This window comes from Equus quagga, chromosome 14, assembly GCF_021613505.1.
Source record: "Equus quagga isolate Etosha38 chromosome 14, UCLA_HA_Equagga_1.0, whole genome shotgun sequence".
Lineage (NCBI taxonomy): Eukaryota > Metazoa > Chordata > Mammalia > Perissodactyla > Equidae > Equus > Equus quagga.
In genome coordinates this window covers 71,277,652-71,296,532 of record NC_060280.1, presented here as the reverse complement: position 1 = coordinate 71,296,532, position 18,881 = coordinate 71,277,652, and the positions used below count along the sequence as shown (strand labels likewise).

Sequence of the window (18,881 nt, the reverse complement as noted above, 5' to 3'; positions counted from 1 at the left end):
AAAAAATAATTTTAAGATTTTTAAAAATAATAGGTTTACACTTAAGGTAAAGGCAGGATCTATGTAAACACAGAAAGGAAAATCAAGACAGTTATAGCAGTGACCAATAGAGTACAAATAGTGAATAAGCAGGCAAATATTTATTTTCAAAAATCTTGCAGATCAAAGTGAAAAAAACTAAAGAGTTACATAATTTTCATTGGCTCATATATGTGAATAAAGCCTTTCATCTTGATAAACAAGCATTTTTGGCCAGATATTTTCTAATGTAAAAATCCTATCTTATGGGTACTGTATTGTATAATGTATTTTGAATATTATTAATGATTTTTCAATATAGAAAGCTTACAAGGGGAAAGAAAGAGCTTTTTACAAGTTTTCATTTAAATTTCACAAAATAAAATATAAGAGTACTGTACTGGAGAGCCATTCTGGAAAATATTTATGTAGGGGATAGAAGTAAACCACATCTCTCATGATTTACTTGATAGAACACACAAAAAATAGAACTGGCCATTATCCTTCCTTTTAGATTATCACCATTAAAAGGTTTCTTAATCTGGGATTCTGAGAAGTATTGAACAGGGGAAAACTTAAAAATCATTAAATTTTCATTAAAAATTAAAACTGGGTAATTGGAATGTTCCTTAAAACTAAAATACTAATGTTGGTGGTTTAATTGAATTATAAGTAAAAAAGAAGCTAGTCATATCTGTCCTTTATTGATTATTTACTCCGAAGGAATACTGACTCATTTTTCACCTTGGGCAGAGCTTTCTTCACTTCCCTGTTCCTCAGAGTATACACCACAGGGTTTAGAAGGGGTGTCAGCACAGTGTAGAAAACTGCGACGACCCCATCCACAGCATCCTTGGAGCCGGGTCTCAGATAAATAAAAGCACCAGGGCCGAAGAAACAAAGGACCACAACGCAATGGGAGGCGCAGGTCTGAAAGGCTCTGTGTCTCCCCTCTGAGGTGCGAATCTTCAGGATGGAACAGACGATGGACACATAGGACAACACTATCAGGAAAAAGCAGCCTGAGGTCACTACCCCGATGTTGACAAAGACCACTATCTCATTGGCAGAGGTGTCTGCACAGGCCAGTTTGAGGATGGGCGGTGCATCACAGAAGTAATGCTGGATCTGGTTGGACCCACAGTAGGGCAAACGGAACGTCAATATGGTCTGGAAAGCAGAGTGTACAGAGCCAGTCAGCCATGTGGTTGTGGCCAGGAGGGCACACCTTCTCCCACTCATCATGCTGGTGTACCTGAGTGGGTAACTGATGGCCAGGTAGCGGTCATAAGACATGACTGTGTAGAGGAAACATTCAGTGCTCCCCAGGAAGTGGAAGGAGTAGAGCTGGGCCATGCAGCTGCGGAAGGAGATAGCCTTGCCTCCTGGGGAGACCAAGGTCATCAGCATTTTGGGCACAGTGACTGTGGAGAACCACATGTCAATGAAGGACAGGTTGGTCAGGAAGTAGTACATGGGGGTGTGGAGGTGGGAATCTACCATGATCACCAGCAGGATGAGGAGGTTCCCCACCACAGTGAGTACATAAATCACCAAGAAGATCCCAAAGAGTGGAGTGTCCAGAGCAGGTGCATGGGGAATGCCCATGAGGATAAACGTTGTCACGAGGCTCACGTTTGTCATTTCTTCTCATCTATAGTGCTCTGTTCCTATAGGAAGGAATGCAAATCCAATATTTACTGAGAACATATTTTATATGAAACATGGCAACTACATTTTCCCTGATAGAGAACACAAGAGGCAGGTTGGTATTTATGTTTTTCATAACACTTTTGCTTTAACATGAGACTTTGAAGAGGAATGGTCACTTCCTTATTTCAATACCAAAACCAGCCAAATAAAAAAGAATCAGTCAAATTAAAAAGGAGTAAATTCATATAAAATCTGCCAAGTAGAAAAGAGGAGTCCTTTTCGTATGGTGGTTTCTGTAGAAATTAGAAAAGATATACCTAACTAGCATCTTTCCAGTCTTAACACACTTTCTAGGGATAAACCTTTGTCCAGGGATCTCTCTCTCCTTTTCTCTCTCTCACACACATATCAACACATACACACACACACACACACACACACTGCCAAATATACAAATTGAGTCTCTGATCATCAGAGAACACCACTACAAATGTAAATTTGTAAAGGAATTTTCATCCTTGATGACTGAGAGAAAATTCCTTTCTAAAGCTCTCTAGTCAACAGCCTGTGTCAAGGTGGGACCCCAGCAGTGGTTTAGCATTACTTGGAGCCAGGCTCCTCTGTCCAAACATAGACCATACTCCCCTGATCATCTGTGAAAGCTGACACCAAACTAATGCAATAATGGTCACAGTACCATCACTTTCCTCAACACCTCTCATCCTATGTTTATTTCTAACACAATTTGTTTTATTATTTCTCCCTCCAGGATTTTAAGCAATCAATCACCTTCTAAAGTGTGATCTAACTGACTCACGATATATTTCGAGAGGCCCACAAGGAATTAGATCTGCTTACACAGTAAAGAGGACTAAACTGTATCTCTGGTGTTTGAGTTCCAGGACTGAATATTTACATTTGCTATAAAACAGACACAAACATGCTTTTAAAACTAAAGAAAAAATATCTAGTCTGAAATGATTTTTATTGTTTCTAGGATTTCAATTATTCCATGACTCAGACTGTAAGTTTTTTCTTTCTTTCCTTTTTTTTTTTTTTTTTTTGGGAAAATTTACCCTGAGCTAACATCTGCTACCCATCCTCCTCTTTTTGGTGAAGAAGACCAGCCCTGAGTTAACATCTGTGCCCATCTTCCTCTACTTTATTTTGGGACACCGGCCACAGCATGGCTTGACAAGTGGTGCGTAGGTTCTCACCCAGGATTCAAACTGGTGAACCCTGGGGGTCCAAAGCAGAATGCGGGAATTTAACTGCTGTGCCACTGGGCCGGCCCCTCTTTCCTTTTTTTAATGATCTGAATTTCCTTGAGTTTATATATTCAAAGAGAAAAGAAATAAAATGGTATGAAGAAATGAAGAGAAATCTGGTTGTAACCTGGAAGTCTCTGATGGAAGAGAAACATTTCTACATGAATTCTAAGATGGTTCTACCATAGAGAGTAATATAAACAGCACATTCCCATTTTGGAGTTTCTAATAAAAACAGACCTTTTCTGTTGTTTCAATTCAGAGTAATAATGCCAAGATTTATAGAGAAAGCACTTTATTGATGGCATTCTTATAAAATTTTGAGTGTTTTATAAAACTATGCAAAATTGGCCCTGTAGCCATGACTTAGGCAATATAAGCCAAAGCCGAGGAAGAATAGACCTATGACCATAAACACATCATAATCACACTAAAATTTCCAACAATGAAAAATGCTAAAATTTTGCTACTTACCAATTTGACAACAAAGTTCAAGATTTAAAGAAACTCTGTCTTTAAGGGGAAAGATTCTTCTTTTTCTTGCATAGATGAAACCACAAGAAGAACAAGCTATAGACAAAAACTCATCTTAAATAATAGAGATTAAAATTGATTTCATATCCCAGGGGATATTACATGGCCCTTGAGTCCCTATGGATGAGGATAACGTTTCCACATAATGATAAATACTCAGAATTTTTTTCCAAATGCCTTTAAGTTGGTTTTGCATTTGATGGGCCATCATTCCTTAAGACATTTTGTTTAGCCAAAAATCAATTTCCAAAGTAAATAAGCATGATACTCTGGGTTTGAAAATTCCTTGTTCTAGGAATGATTTACTTGTGTTTTTTTTATTTTTTGTTCTGTTCTCTGATTTCTTCTTTAAATTCACATGTGGAAAATATAGGCTTTTATCCCAAAAGGGACAATTTTCTGGTGAGGTTCATAGTCCCTTTGATGAATCTTTTACTTTCTGGTGATTATGGCCAGTCACAAAAAGGAGCTCTGAAGTTGGTTTGCTCCAGGGATGTTCCCAGCATTACTCTTCCCAGATAAACATCTTACTAATTAAACTTTCTCCGTCTGAGACCTGGCAGACCGCAAATTCCCAGTCAGGAATGGATGATACCTCTACCTCACCTTGTCTGATTCAGAGATTTTCTCTCTTTTCAGGGACTTCTGCCTTTGTACCTTCTATCTTATAAACTTAGAATATATTTAGACTTTCTGTGAAAATTGATTTTTTAAAGCTTGATTAATATAACTAAACAGACGGAAAATATGCTTTTCTTCTAGAAGTAGGTTATGTATTAGTTATCAGGAAAAGATCTTTATGAAAACAAAGAGAAAATCTGTTCTAACACAGTGGAAGCTCAAAGCACCATTCGTTTTGGAGAAAGAAAATTGCAACTTCACAAGCATTTTGTGCTAATAGAAATGGACTTACCTGTTTTTGGAGACTATCACTTTCCATAAGGTGGGTTTTGAGAAACTAAAGCCCCCTGAATTAGTATTTCTCTCAATTTATCACATAACCCAATTTTCTGATTTTGGCTATCCAGTGTAAGTCATATATAATCAATGTAAAATCACATTCTATCTTGAAAGGCTACTTCAAGAATTATTTGCAATTTAGCTCCAGTTAATAAATTTCAAAATCTCTCTATAAAACTCATACTAAAGATTTTGTTAATTTAAACTTCTATCCAGCTTCACTTACATACCTTACACTATTAACTTCTATTTGATTCTCTTTGGTTATATAGGTATAAATTCATATAATCTTATAAAATACTAACTTTGTCTTTTGCTTTCCAAAAGTAAACATCCATTCTTTTTTCTGTCTTACCGTATTGACCAAAACCACTATGGCTGCCCAGCAATTATTGTTTGGGGCTTATTTAGATTTCTTAAGAGTGCTGCACAACATGTTCAGTCCCCTTTTCCTTCAAAAGATAATGACATTTGCTGACTTTTACCTTGTTCAGGAACAAGAAAAGAATGAGCCATCTTTATAAAGACCCAATGATGTTCTAGGTGATGAATGCGTCAGAACTTCTAACACCAAGAATTCTCCACTGATAGTCGTTTACACGTAGAAAAAGGCACAGCTGAGTCCACCTTCACATTCTTGTGACTTCTGCTGATACTCTAACAAGACTAGAGAGGAGTAGAACCCCATGCACTTATATTTGCCATACTCATTCTTCACTGGGTCTGCTCTGCTGGCGAGTCATTCCTCTAACATTATCTTTTTTTCAAAATTGATTTTGCTATTCAATGTCTTTTGCATTTCTACGTGCATTTTAGAATCATCTTGTCATTTTGCGTCAAAAAGCCTGCTGGGGTTTTCAGTAGAATTGGCTTGAATTGATAGATCATTTTGGGAGAATCGACATCTTAACTACATTGTGTTTGACCCATGAGTACCATAAATCTCTTTCATTTCTCTCAGCAAGGTTGTATAGTTTCAGTGTTCAGGTCAGGCCCATCTTTTCTCAGATTTACCACTATTTTCTATTTTGATGCTATTTTAAATGGCAGTTTTAATATTTTTAATTTCTGATTATTAATCCCTAGTAAATAGAAATACAACTGATTTTTTTTATATTTGTCATATTGCACAACTTGGCTAAGCTCACTTGGTTCTTGCAGCTTTTGTAGATGTTCCATCAGGTTTTCTACATTGATGATCATGATCATGTTGTCTACAAACATAAACAGTTGACTTCTCCTTTATAATCTGAATCACTTTCATTTCTTTTTCTTACCTAATTGCCCTGTCTAGAAACTCTAGTATAATGTTGAATAGAAGGGTGAGAGTAGATGTCCTTGTCTTTTCATTATCTTGGGGTGAAAACATTCGGTTTTTTGCCATTAAGTATGATGTTAGCTGTGAGCTTTTATAGTTTTTGTTTTTGTTTTTCTCTTTAATGAGTTGAAAATGATCTCTCTTATTCCTAGTTAGCTGAGAGGTTTAACAGGGATGGATCTTTGGAATTTGTCAAATGCATTTTCTGCCTCTTTTGAGATGATCACATAGTTTTCTTTTTTTAGTTTGTTGCTATGGTGAATTATATTGTGAGTTCTGAATATTAAACCAAATACATTTCCAGAGTCAATTCCACTTGATCATGATGTATAATCATTTCTCATATGTATTGGACTTCATGTGGTAAAATTTTAAGAATTTTTGTATCTATTTTTTAAAGAATATTATTTGGTAGTTATTTTCTTGTAATGTTTTTGACTAATTTTTGTATCAAGGTAATGCTGCAATCATAGAATGACTAGGAACAATTTGTACTAATTCAATTTTCTAAAAACGTTTGTATAGGAGAGTGATGTATGCATCATGGCAGAGTGTTTTGTTCTCCTAGGCTCTCCCACCTAAGACACAATGAAAAGGACATTCATTAACTAACAGAGGACATATGCATAACACAAAAGACATCTGAGAGATCTACACAGCCATACCTCTGAAGGTGGAGGTGCTGGATCCCCTGGAAGGCAGTGGAGGAGGTAAGTGGACTTCCTTCCCCTCTGTAGCTGCAGCAATCTAGGCTGTGTGAGCTTCCATATTGGCCAGTGCAAGACTCTGACAGGAGAGGGGGAAAAATAAGCCCTCTGTGGGAAACATTTCAGCTCTGAGAATTGCTTTCCAGCCTGTGGAAATGGTCCACACAGAGGTTGTTAAGTCACCCTGTGGGTGCCCCCACCAAGTGGAGCAGCCCCGGTGAGCTGCCAGTGAGTGCAGAGTGGGAGCATGGGTGGGAAAGAGGTGCCCCTTCCTCCTCATCCCACCTGGCGCACTGGTTCAGCTGGTCAGACAGGTCAGGGGATCCCCACCAGAGCACCTGTGACTATATGTGTGAAGCAGCAGCAGCAAGATGCAGAAAGCACTATTGGCACAATTTCCAATAGATGGGCACAACAGCCAGGGGTCACGGAGGGCTCAGAAAACACAGCTCCTGCACCCCCAGTGGTGGGAGGTGGAAACTGTGACAAGATACCACCAATATTTGATGGCAAATGTCCACCCCATCAAATAGAATGAAGAAATAAATTAACGCTACAGACCAAAAGGAAAATAAAAAGTATCCAAAAACCAATAATGAAGTCACAGAAATTTGCAATTAAATGACAGAGAATTCAAAACAGTTACCATAAAGAAACTCAACAAGTTACAATAAAACTCTAAAAGACAGTTCAAGAAAGTCAGGAAAATAATTAATTACCAGAGGGAATTCTTCACAAAACAACTTGAAACACACACACAAAAAATGCGAAACATAAATTTGGGAGATGAAAAACACAGTGAAAGAAATTTAAAAAAAACTGAATCCTTAAATAACAGAGCTGACATTATGGAGGACATAATTAGTAATTTAGGGAAGAGAAATATAGAAATGCTTCAGGTGGAGGAGGAGAGAGAAGTAAGACTAAAAGAAATGAAAAAAATTCTCTGAGAAATATCTGACTTAATTAGGAAATGCAACATAAGGATTTTAGGTATTCCAGAAGGAGATGGGAGGGAGAAAGCTGCAGAGAACTTATTCAAAGAAATAATAGCTGAAAACTTCCCAAACCTGGGGAAGGAGCTGGAATTACATGTAAATGAAACTAATACAACTCCTAATTACATCAATGCAAAAAGACCTTCTCCAAGGCATATATTATTAAAACTAGCAAAAGTCTATGACAAAGAAAAAATGTTTGGGCCGGCCTGGTGGAGCAGCAGTTGGGTTTGTACATTCTGCTTCAGTGGCCCGGGATTCACTGGTTTGGATCCTGCGTGTGGGCATGGCACTGCTTAGCAAGCCATGCTGTGGTAGGCATCCCACATATAAAGTGGAGGAAGATGGGCATGGATGTTAGCTCAGGGCCAGTCTTCCTCAGCAAACAGAGGAGGATTGGTGGCAGATGTTAGCTCAGGGCTAAACTTCTTCATAAAAAAAGAGAAGATAAAAAATATTAATGTCAGCAAGGCAGAAGAAGTTAACCTACAAGAGAATATCTATCACACTTTCAGTAGATTTCTCAGCAGAAACCTTACAGGCTAGGAGAGAGTGGAATGATATGTTCAAAATACTGAGAGATGATAACTTTCAGCCAAGAATATTCCATCCAGTGAAGCGATCCTTCAGATACAATGGAGAAATAAAAATTTTCTCAGCTAAACAAAAGCTGAGGAAATTCATTGTCACAAGATCCCCCCTACAAGAAATGATCAAGAAAGCCCTCATGTCTCAAAAATAAAAGAAAGGGCTCACAAAGACTGAAGCAAGTAGATAGATAGGTAGTCTAAATCAGAAAATTACAACATTCTTATCAGAAAATGTTAGCAAACACTTATTTATAACATTAAAGATAAAGGGAAAGAAAGCATAAAAAATAACAATAAACACTTGATTTTACTCACAAACTCACAACACAAAAAAGAATAAGTTGTGACAAAAATAACTTAGGGAAGAAAAAGGGATGGAATCTGCTTAGGCTAAGGCGATAAGAGGCTAAGAGAAAATGGACTATCTCATCTATGAGATCTTTTATACAAACATCATGGTAATCACTAAACAAAAAATAGAACAGGACACAAATGATAAATAAAGAGAAGGCTGAGAAAATCATCATAGAAAATCACCAACTGAATTGTCAGTCAGAAATACACAGAACAAGAAATAAGGGAAATGCTGAGGAACCAGAAAACAGGAGAGAAAATGGCAGTATTAAGCCCTCATATATTGATAAGCACTCTAAATGTAAATGGACTGAATGTGCCAATCAAAAGACAGAGAGGCTGGATGGATTACAAGACAAGACCCAACAACGTGCTGCATCCAGAAACACATCTCAGCTCTAAAGACAAACACAAGCTCAGAGTGAACAGATGGAAGATGATACTCCATGCTAATGGCAAAAAAATAAAAAATGAAACAGGTCTTGTCATACTTATATCAGACAAAGTAGACTTCAAGATAAAAGAGGCAATGAGAGACAAATGGGGGCAGTACATATTGATAAAAAGGACACTCCCCCAGGAGGACATAACACTTATAAATATATATGCACCTAAGAAAGAAGCACCAAAGTACACATGGCAACTATTAACAGACATAAAGGAGAAATTAACAGCGACAAAATAATAGTAGGGAACCTCAACACTCCACTTACATCAATGGATAGATCATCCAGACAAAAATTCAACAAGGAAATAGTGGAATTAAATGAAAAACTAGACCAGATGGATTTAAGTGATATCCATAGCACAGTCCATCTACAACCAGCAGACACACACATTCCTCTTAAGTGTACATGGAACATTCACAAAGATAGACCATATGTTGGGAAACAAGGCAAGCCTCAATAAATTTAAAAAGATTGAAGTTATATCAAGCATTTTTCCTACCATAATGCTATGAAAATAGAAATAAACTACAAAAAAATACTGGGAAGTGACAAATATGTGGAAACTAAACAGAATGCTACTGAACAACCAAGGGATCAATGAAGAAATTAAAGGAGGAATCAAAAAATATATGGAGAAAAAGGAAAATGTAAATACATCATACCCACTCATATGGGATGTAGCAAAAGCAGTCCTAAGAGGGAAATTCATAGCAATATAGGCCGACCTTAAAAAACAAGAAGAATCTCAAATAAGCTATCTTAAACTACACTTAACAGAAGTAGAGGGGCCGGCTCTGTGGCTGAGTGGTAAGTTCGCACGCTCTGCTGCGGTGGCCCAGGGTTTGGATCCTGGGCGCAGACATGGCACCACTCGTCAGGCCACGTTGAGGCAGCATCCTACATCCCACAACTAGAAGGACCTACAACTAAGATATTCAACTGTGTACAGGGGGGTTTGGGGAGATAAAGCAGGAAAAAAAAAAAAACATTGGCAACAGTTGTTAGCCCAGGTGCCAATCCTTAAAAAAAAAAAAGAAGAAGAAGATTGGCAACAGTTGTTAGCCCAGATGCCAATCTTTAAAAAAAAAAAAAACATTAGTAGAAAAAGAAGAACAAACAAAGCCAAAAGTCAGAAGCAGATAATAAAAATTAGAGCAGAAATAAATGAAATAGAACAAATAAAAGTAGAAAGGATAAAAGAAACTAAGATCTGGTTCCTTGAAAATATAAAAACATTGACAAACCTTTAGCTAGACTCACCAATAAAAAAAGAGAGAAGATTCAAATGAATAAACTCAGAAACGAAAGGGGAGAAATTACAACGGATACCACAGAAATACAAAGGATTATAAAAGAATACTATGAAAAGCTGTATATCAACAAATTGGACAGTCTAGAAGAAATAGATAACTTCTTAGACCCATACAACCTCCCAAAAGTGAACCAAAGAGAAATAGAGAATCTGAATAGACCAATCACAAGCAAAGAGATTGAAACAGCAAACAAAAACCTCCCAGAATAAAAATCCAAGACCAGATGGCTTCTCTGGAGAATTCTACCAAACATTCAAAGCAGACTTATTAGCTATCCTTCTCAAACTATTCCAGAAAATTGAGGAACAAGGAGCTCTTCCTAATACATTCTACAAGGCCACCATCACCCTAATACCAAAGTCAGACAAGGGCAACACAAAGAAGGAAAATTACAGGCCAATGTCACTGAGACACACTGCTGCAAAAATCCTCAACAAAATATTGGTAAATAGAATACAGGAATACATTAAAATGATGATAAACCAGGATCAAGTGGGATTTACACCAGGGACACAGGGTTGGTTCAACATCCACAAATCAATCAGTGTGATACACCACATTAACAAAAAGGAATAAAAATCACATGATCATCTCAATAGATGTAGAGAAAGTATTTGACAAAATCCAACACCTATTTATGATTAAAAAAAACCCCTCAATACAATGGGTATAGAAGGAAAGTGTCTCAACATAATAAAGACCACTTATGACAAACCCACAGCCAATATCATACTCAATGGTGAAAACAGGAAGCCATCCCTCTGTGATCAGGAACAAGACAATGGTGCCCACTCTTGCCACTCTTATTCAACATAGAACTTGAGATTTTGGCTAGAGTGTTTAGGGAAGAAAAGGAAATAAAAGGTATCCAAATTGGCAAGGAAAAAGTGAAACTCTCACTTTTTGCAGATGACATGATTCTAGGTATGGAAAACTCTAAAGAATCCATCAGAAAAGTATTAGAAATACTCAACAACTACAGTGAAGTTGCCAGGAACAAAATCAACTTACAAACACCTGTTGCATTTCTGTACTCTAACAATGAACTAACACAAAGAGGACTCAAGAATACAATCCCATTTACAACCACAGCAAAAAGAATAAAATATCTAGGAATTAATTTAACCAAGTAGGTGAAAGATCTATACAATAAAAACTATGAGATATTGTTGAAAGAAATTGATGGCATAAAGAAATGTGAAGATATTCCATGCAGATGGATTGGAAGAATAAAGATATTTAAAATGTCCATATTGCCTAAAGAAATCTACAGATTCAATGCAATCCCTGTCAGAATCCCAATGACATTCCTCATGGAAATAGAACAAAGAATCTTAAAATTCACATGGAGCTGCAAAAGACCTGAATACCTAAAGCAATCCCGAGAAAAAGAACAAAACTGGAGGCATCACAATCCCTACCTTCAAAATATACTACAAAAGTATATTTTGTAGTATATTTTGTAATCAAAAAAGCACGGTAATGGAACAAAAACAGACACACAGATCAATGGAACAAAATTGAAAGCCCTATAATAATACCACACACCTATGGATAGCTAATCTTCAGCAAAGGAGCTAAAAACATACAATGGAGAAAGGAAACTTTCTTCAATAAATGGTATTGGGAAAACCAGACAGCCACATGCAAGAGAGTGAAAGTAGACCATTATCTTATATCATACACAAAAATTAACTCAAAATAGATTAAAAACTTGAAGGTAAGATCTGAAACTATAAAACACCAAGAAGAAAACATAGGCAGTACACCCTTTGACATCAGTCTTAGAATCATCTTTTTAGATATGTTCTACTCAGGCAAGAGAAAAAAAAGAACAAATAAACAAATAGGACTACATCAGACTAAAGAGTTTCTGCAAGGCAAAGGAAATCAGGAACAAAATGAAAAGACAACACACCTACTGAAAGAAAATTTTTGCAAATCATATATCCGTCAAGGGGTTAATCTCCAAAATATATAAATAACTCATACAACTCAACAACAGAAAAGCAAACAACCTGGTCAAAAAATGGGCAGAGGATATCAAAAGACATTTTTCCAAAGAAGATATACAGGTGGCCAACAGGCACATGAAAACATGTTCAACATCACTAATCATTAGGGAAATGCAAATCAGAACTACAAGGAGACATCTCCTCCACCTGTTAGAATGGCTGTGATTACCAAGACAAAAAACAACAAATGTTGGAGAGGATGTGGAGAAAACATAACCCTGATACACTGCTGGTGGGAATGTAAACTGGTGCAGCCACTATGGAAAACCGTATGGAGAGTTCTCAAAAAGTTAAAAATAGAAGTACTGTATGACCCAGCCTTTCCAGTCCTGGCTATTTATCCCAAGAACATGAAATCAACAATTCAAAGAGACTTATACAATCCTATGTCCATTGCAGCATTATTCACAATAGCCAAAATGTGAAAGCAACTCAAGTGCCCATCAACTGATGAATGGGTTAAAAACAAGTGGAATTCTACTCAGTCAAAAAAAAAAAAAAAAAACTGTCCCATTTGCAACAACATACATGGACCTTTGTTAAGCGAAATAAGACAGAGAAAGACAAGCACCACATGATTTCACTCCTATGTGGAAGAAAAACAAACACATGGGCAAAGAGAATAGATTAGTGATTACCGGAGGGGAAGGGGTTATTCCTCTACCTCATTTTTTTTAGCTGTTGCTCTAGGGTTCACAATATCCATCTTTAAATGATTACAATTTACTTTCAAATTTTGCCACTTCATATGTAATGGATGAATCTTAAAGGAGTATAATTTCCATCCTGTGTGCTATTGTTGCTATACATTTTACTTTTGTGTACATAATAAATCCCAAAATACGTTGTCATTATTTTTACTTCAAATAGTGAATTTTCCCTTTATGGAACTCCTGTCCAATTGTATAGACTGAATTTTCCTTTTTGATTCATTTTCCTTCTATGTGAAGACCTTCCTTTAACATTTCTTGTAGTTCAGGCCTACTGTTTACAAAATTCTTTTTTGGTAAAAAGAAAGCTTTTGTTTTCCTAAACAGATATTGTCCCTTCATTTTCAAAGGATAATTTTGCTAGATATAGATATCTAAGTTGACATTTTTAATTTCAATCTTTTAAATATGTGATTCTACTGCCTCCCATCTTGCATAGTTTTGATGGAAATTATGCCTTTATTATTATCTTTGTTCTATACTCAACATCTATTTTTTTTTTTAATCTGGCTGCTTTTAAGATGTTTTTCTCTATCATTAGTTTTCATCAATTTTATTATAATAGAAACTTGGGCAGTTTTCTTTGTTCATCCTGTCTGTGGTTTATGCAGCTCCTTGGATCTCTTGGTTTATCTTTCTCATCAAAATTTCAGAATTTTTAGGGGCCAGCCCTGTGGCACAGCGGTTGTTTGCATGTTCTGTTTCAGTGGACCAGGGTTTACGGATACGCTTCCAGTCATAGACGTACTCACTTATCAAGCCATGCTGTGACAGGCATCCCACATATAAATTAAAGGAAGATGGGCATGAATGTTAGCTCAGAGCCAATCTTCCTCAGCAAAAAGAGGAGGATTGGTGGCAGATGTTAGCTCAAGGCTAATCTTCCTCAAATAAACAAAAAAAAGAGGAAAATTTCAAAATTTTTATCTATCATTTCTTTAAACACTTTTTGTATTTTTTTCCCTTCCTTCTCAGGTGACGGCAACTTATGACAGACTTCTTGACATTGTCTCACAAGTCACTGAGATTCTAGGGTTTTTTTCTTTTTTCTCCTTTACTTTTTCCTCTGCTCTTCATTTTGGACAGTTTCTTTTGTTATGATTTCAGATTCACTGATATTTTCCTCTCCAGTGCCCAGTTTGCTAGCAATCCCTTCCTTCAATTTTTAAATTTCAGATATTACATTTTTGTTATCTAGAAGTTCTAAGTGTTCTTTTGTATACCTTCCATTTGTCTCCTCTTTATATTCACTTTTCCTTTAAATCATTAAGTGTTTTGAACATACATACAATAGCAGTTTTAAATACTTTGTCTCAATCTCATCATATCTGTTATTTCTGTGTATTTTTCTCTTAACTCTTCTTTTGGTTATCAATCTTATTTTTCTACTTCTCTGCATTTCTGGTATTTTGTTATGCTGCATTTTACATTGTTGATATCTGACATTTGCTCTTTTTTCTTTAAAGAGTGTTGGGCTTTATTTTGGCCCGTATTAAATTCCTTGTGGATCTACCTGACCTGCAAGGATTGTTTTTAAGGCTTTTTGGGTAGGACTATAGTAGCATTCACCCAAAGGATTCTTTAATCCTATTACTCATGTGTGACATTTCTGGGAGTCTTTATCGAATGTCCTGGTGATCGACAAGAACTTTCCATTTTGGCTGGCCGTAGTTCAAACCTTTCTCAACTGTGTGGCCTCCAGGAATTATTCATCTTATAAACACCAAGCTGATATCTATTCAACCTGATGGTGTTTCATCCTACATATACACAGGTTAGTAATCAGAAAACACTCAAGCATGTCCCTGTGCAGATTTTTAGAGGTCTTTTTCTGTATGGGCCTGTCATGTCAGGATCTTTGCTCCAGAACCTCTAAATCAGCCTTCTTGAACTCCTAGCTCTGTCTCCTCACATCAGCAAGACTGTTGTGCTCTCCTTAGGTTCCCATTCACGTATCATGGTCCAGAATGTGCCTCTTAGCAAAACTACTTACCTCAGTTGTTTTTCCTCAGTCAGAGATTCCAGTCTTGTTCTGCCTATTGTCCAACAGATAAAAATACTTATTTTTATCTTTTTTGACCCAGTTTTCTATTTATTTATGATAGTAGGATAAATCCAATTCATCTTACTATATCATAGACCAGAATAGAAACACCTCAAATTCAACTTTTTAGTCATTTGCTTGTGTTGTGAAATATAACATATACAGATAAAAGTGTAGAAGCATAAATGTACAGTTAAAATTTATAAAGCAAAATTTATAAAGCAAACACTCATGTCACCACCACCCAAATTAACAAATTAAACATTGCTAGCAGGCTTGGAGTCCCCACATATCCCTACCTGAAGCCAATCTGCTTCCATTTCACTATCATGACTTCTATGGGAAATCTGATTTCTGATTAATTTTGAAGTTATCTCTAAACAATAGGTTAAGTTTGTCTTTTTAAAATTTATACATGTGGGTCATATACTGCTATTTAATGTATAGTTTCCATCATTTAAAATGTTTCAAAAATTTACATATTGATATGTGTAGCTGTAAATTCCTTCCTTTTATTTATGTGTATTATTCCATTGTAAAACATACCCTTGGTAGACCTTTGAGTGATCAGATTTTAGCTATAACAAAATTTCTGCCTTGAGTACTCATATGCTATCCTGATGCATGTGTGCATGGGTTGCTACAGAGAGATTTCTGTATTATGAGAAAAATATTACCCAAATTATTTGAAAGCAATGAACTATTTTCTGAGATGGTTCTATAAATTGATGCTCCCTTCAGTAATGTGAAAGTTCTAGTAATTAATGATATTTGACATTTACTTTAAGCAAAATCTTACTGCAATTTTAATTGTTATTTTCCTAATTATTAAAGTGATTGAACAGAAGTCATTGTTGTCGTTTATTGGCTGTTTGTATTTCTCCTTTTGTGAAGCCTACCCAAGTAGTTTGTCTGCTTTCATATTGGCAGGCTTTTTTTATATATACATTTTAGGAGTCCTTTGCATATTGAGTATGAGTCCTTATTAGTAATATGTGCTATAAATAACATCTCTGACTCCCATTTTTTCTTTTTACTCTTTTAAGGTTATTCTCAACTTTAAAGCAAGCAAAATTATTAATGTTTCCCTTAGTGTTACTAGTTTCTATATCCAGGTACAAAAATATTTCCTCCAATTAAACTTGTAAAAGCTGTACTATTTGCCATATAGATTTGAGTTTATAGAACTCCTGGAATTGATTTTGTATATGGTATGGGTAAGAGATTAATTTTATTTTTTCTTTGATTATCCAGTTGTCCAAACATAATTTATTGAAAAAAACTGCTCCATGATCTTTCATGCCACCTTTGACTAAAATCAATTATCCATGTATTCAAGGGGTCTGCTTTTTATGCTCTCTTCTATTCCATTTGTCTAAACCAACATCAACACCACATTGTTTTAATTGCTATAAAAATAATAAATTTGAGGGCCTGACCCGCTGGCACAGTGGTTAAGTTTGTGTGCTCTGCTTCAGTGTCCAGTGTTTGCAGGTTTGGATCTCAGGCACGGACCTACTCACCGCTCATCAAGCCATGCTTTGGCGGTGTCCCACATACAAAATAGATGAAGATTGGCACAGATGTTAGCTTAGGACAATCTTTTTCAAAAAAAAGAGGAAGATTACCTCTGGATGTTAGCTCAGGGCCAATCTTCCTCACCAAAAAAAAAAAATTAAAAAAACCTAAAAATAACAGAAATTTATAAATATATTTAGCCTTAAGAATAACCAAAAAATGCATATTAAAAAATAATTGGTTGTCAATTGCTTATGAAACAACCTTTCTACTTTTAAATATGCTAATACATTATGCTGGCAAAATCAGCCTTCATAAGCACTGCTGCTAGCAAAGTACATAATTTGATAACAATCTTAAAAACAATATTATTCATGATTATTATAGTATTTCTACTTAGCTATGCTTATCTCTAATAAAGTTTCATATATGAATAACTGATTTAAGAATTTTATCATAGTGCATTTTATGTGTATATCTGTCTACCTATCTACATATATGTATTTTAGGAAATATAATCATAAATTAAAAATTTTAAATTAAAAGGAAAATATGCAAAACTACATATCTAGCATGATTGTAACTAGTTAAAAATATACCATAACCATGTGGTACAGTGATTAGAAAGAGTAAAATGTTAACATTGGTAATGTTAAGGTAGAGGAACTATGACATTTTTTCTTGCTTTTTTGAATGTTTGCCAAGTAGTTTATAAGGTTGCAATGCTACTTGTACAATGAATATATCATTTATTATGAAATAATGAGATATGTAATGGGAAAGGGGTGTGAGGAAAGAGAGGAGGGCCTCTAATTACTTCCTTTGCTCATTCATGCTTCTTAAGTGTTGGGATTGGGCCACTGGGGACATTGTCTCAAAAGAAACTCTCCAGTTTGCAAACATTATACATCTAGAATTTCAGGACAAGTCTATGTGCCTGGGCTGAATTTTGCATCTCTGTGTTCTGGATTCAAGAGCAGAAGGTGCAAAGCCCTGGCTCTGTGCTAGGACCTCTGACTCCAAAGTAGAGGTTTGGCTTTAGGAACACATTCTTCTTGCCTAGAAACTTTAGGAAAACCTCTCTACCCATGTTAGATGTGTGTTCCACTAACTGGCGTGTGTCTAAAACTTTACTGCTTCTATTTGACTCTTGTTCTGCTTATATTATCTCTTTCCTTTTCTCTCCCTCTGTTCTATTTCTACTCTCTGATTTTCCTAGTCATTTCAATGCTAAACCACCTGAAGAAGGAGGACTGTGGAACTGAAGACTTGTATATGTTGCTGAGTTCGGTGCTCCATCAGTAAGTCTGCACCAAGGAAGAAATGAAGGGGGGAAGTCTTAGAGAGAGGTGTGCTTGTGTGGCAGGAGAATGGTTTATAGGGCAAAGTGGGTGATATTGAAGAGGATAGATTCTTTGTTCACGTATTCTATTTTGCTGTTAGTATAAAAATTAAAAATTATCCCCACTCTTAACAAATAGTCTTCTTGTCAGTATCAATCTACTCTTCTTATCAATATGAGAACTTCGTTTGACAGGCCTATATATTTCCATTCAGTAGTTAAAGACTAAGGGTTAAGTTGCAAATATCAGTGAAGGAGGTGATGGTAAAACACAAAATTTACAAAAAAGCTGATAACATAAAATTTTAAATTTACAGTTGGAAGAAAAGATCTAATTTACTCTCCTTTGCAGGAGAATGATTCCTTCTTCCATTTCCCAAAGAGATGAGCCTATAGGTTCTGCTTGAAAATCTTCTGTGATGAAAATTCAGTCATTTTCCAAATGACATTATGATTATGCAAGATCTGGTCTTAGCTTTTTTTTTCGTGGACTGATGTCATATTCTTTCTTGAGAATAGGTTTGGTTGGAGATAAGGCATTGAGTGCTGACCACAGAGGAAGAGTGAGAAGGATTTTGAAACTATATCGAAGGTAATTTGTGAAATGTACACTTTTGCCTAAGGCAAGTTTGGACCTGACATCTTAGTGAATTTGGTTGCTGACTTTGAAAGTTTAAGATAAAGGGAGAGTTTATACTCTTCCAGCCTACAAAGAGATCTTTTAATTCTTCTAGTATATTTACATAATGCTCTGTTGTGGGTGTCATGAAAATAATGTATGTATTTCTAACCTCTGTGTGTTGCTCTGCCCTTTTTAAAAAGAGCCTTTACTTTTTAGGGGCATTTTTAGGTTCACAACAAACTGAGTGAAATACAGATTTCCTATATACCCAATTCCTCTACGCACACATAGCCTTCTCCATTATCAAACATCCCCCTTCAGGATAGTACATTTGTTACAAATAAATCCACATCAACACATCATAATAACCCACAGTCCGTAGTTTACCTTAGGGTCCACTCTCAGTGTTGTACATTCCGTGGGTTTGGATAAATGTATAATGACATGTATCCACCATTATAGTGTCAT

The 18,881-nt window shown here is 35.9% G+C and overlaps 1 protein-coding gene across 1 annotated transcript; it reads right to left on the bottom strand.

The window, feature by feature from the left end:
• Nucleotides 1–726: 726 nt before the first annotated feature.
• Nucleotides 727–1,662, bottom strand: LOC124225845 (olfactory receptor 10G7). The gene has a single exon (XM_046638567.1). The coding sequence runs from the start codon at nucleotides 1,660–1,662 to the stop codon at nucleotides 727–729; it is 936 nt and encodes a 311-aa protein (XP_046494523.1).
• Nucleotides 1,663–18,881: the final 17,219 nt, after the last annotated feature.

Coding starts and splice junctions, on each gene's coding strand:
- LOC124225845 (XM_046638567.1), bottom strand. CDS start 1,662: ATGACAAACGTGAGCCTCGTGACAACGTTTATCCTCATGGGCATTCCC.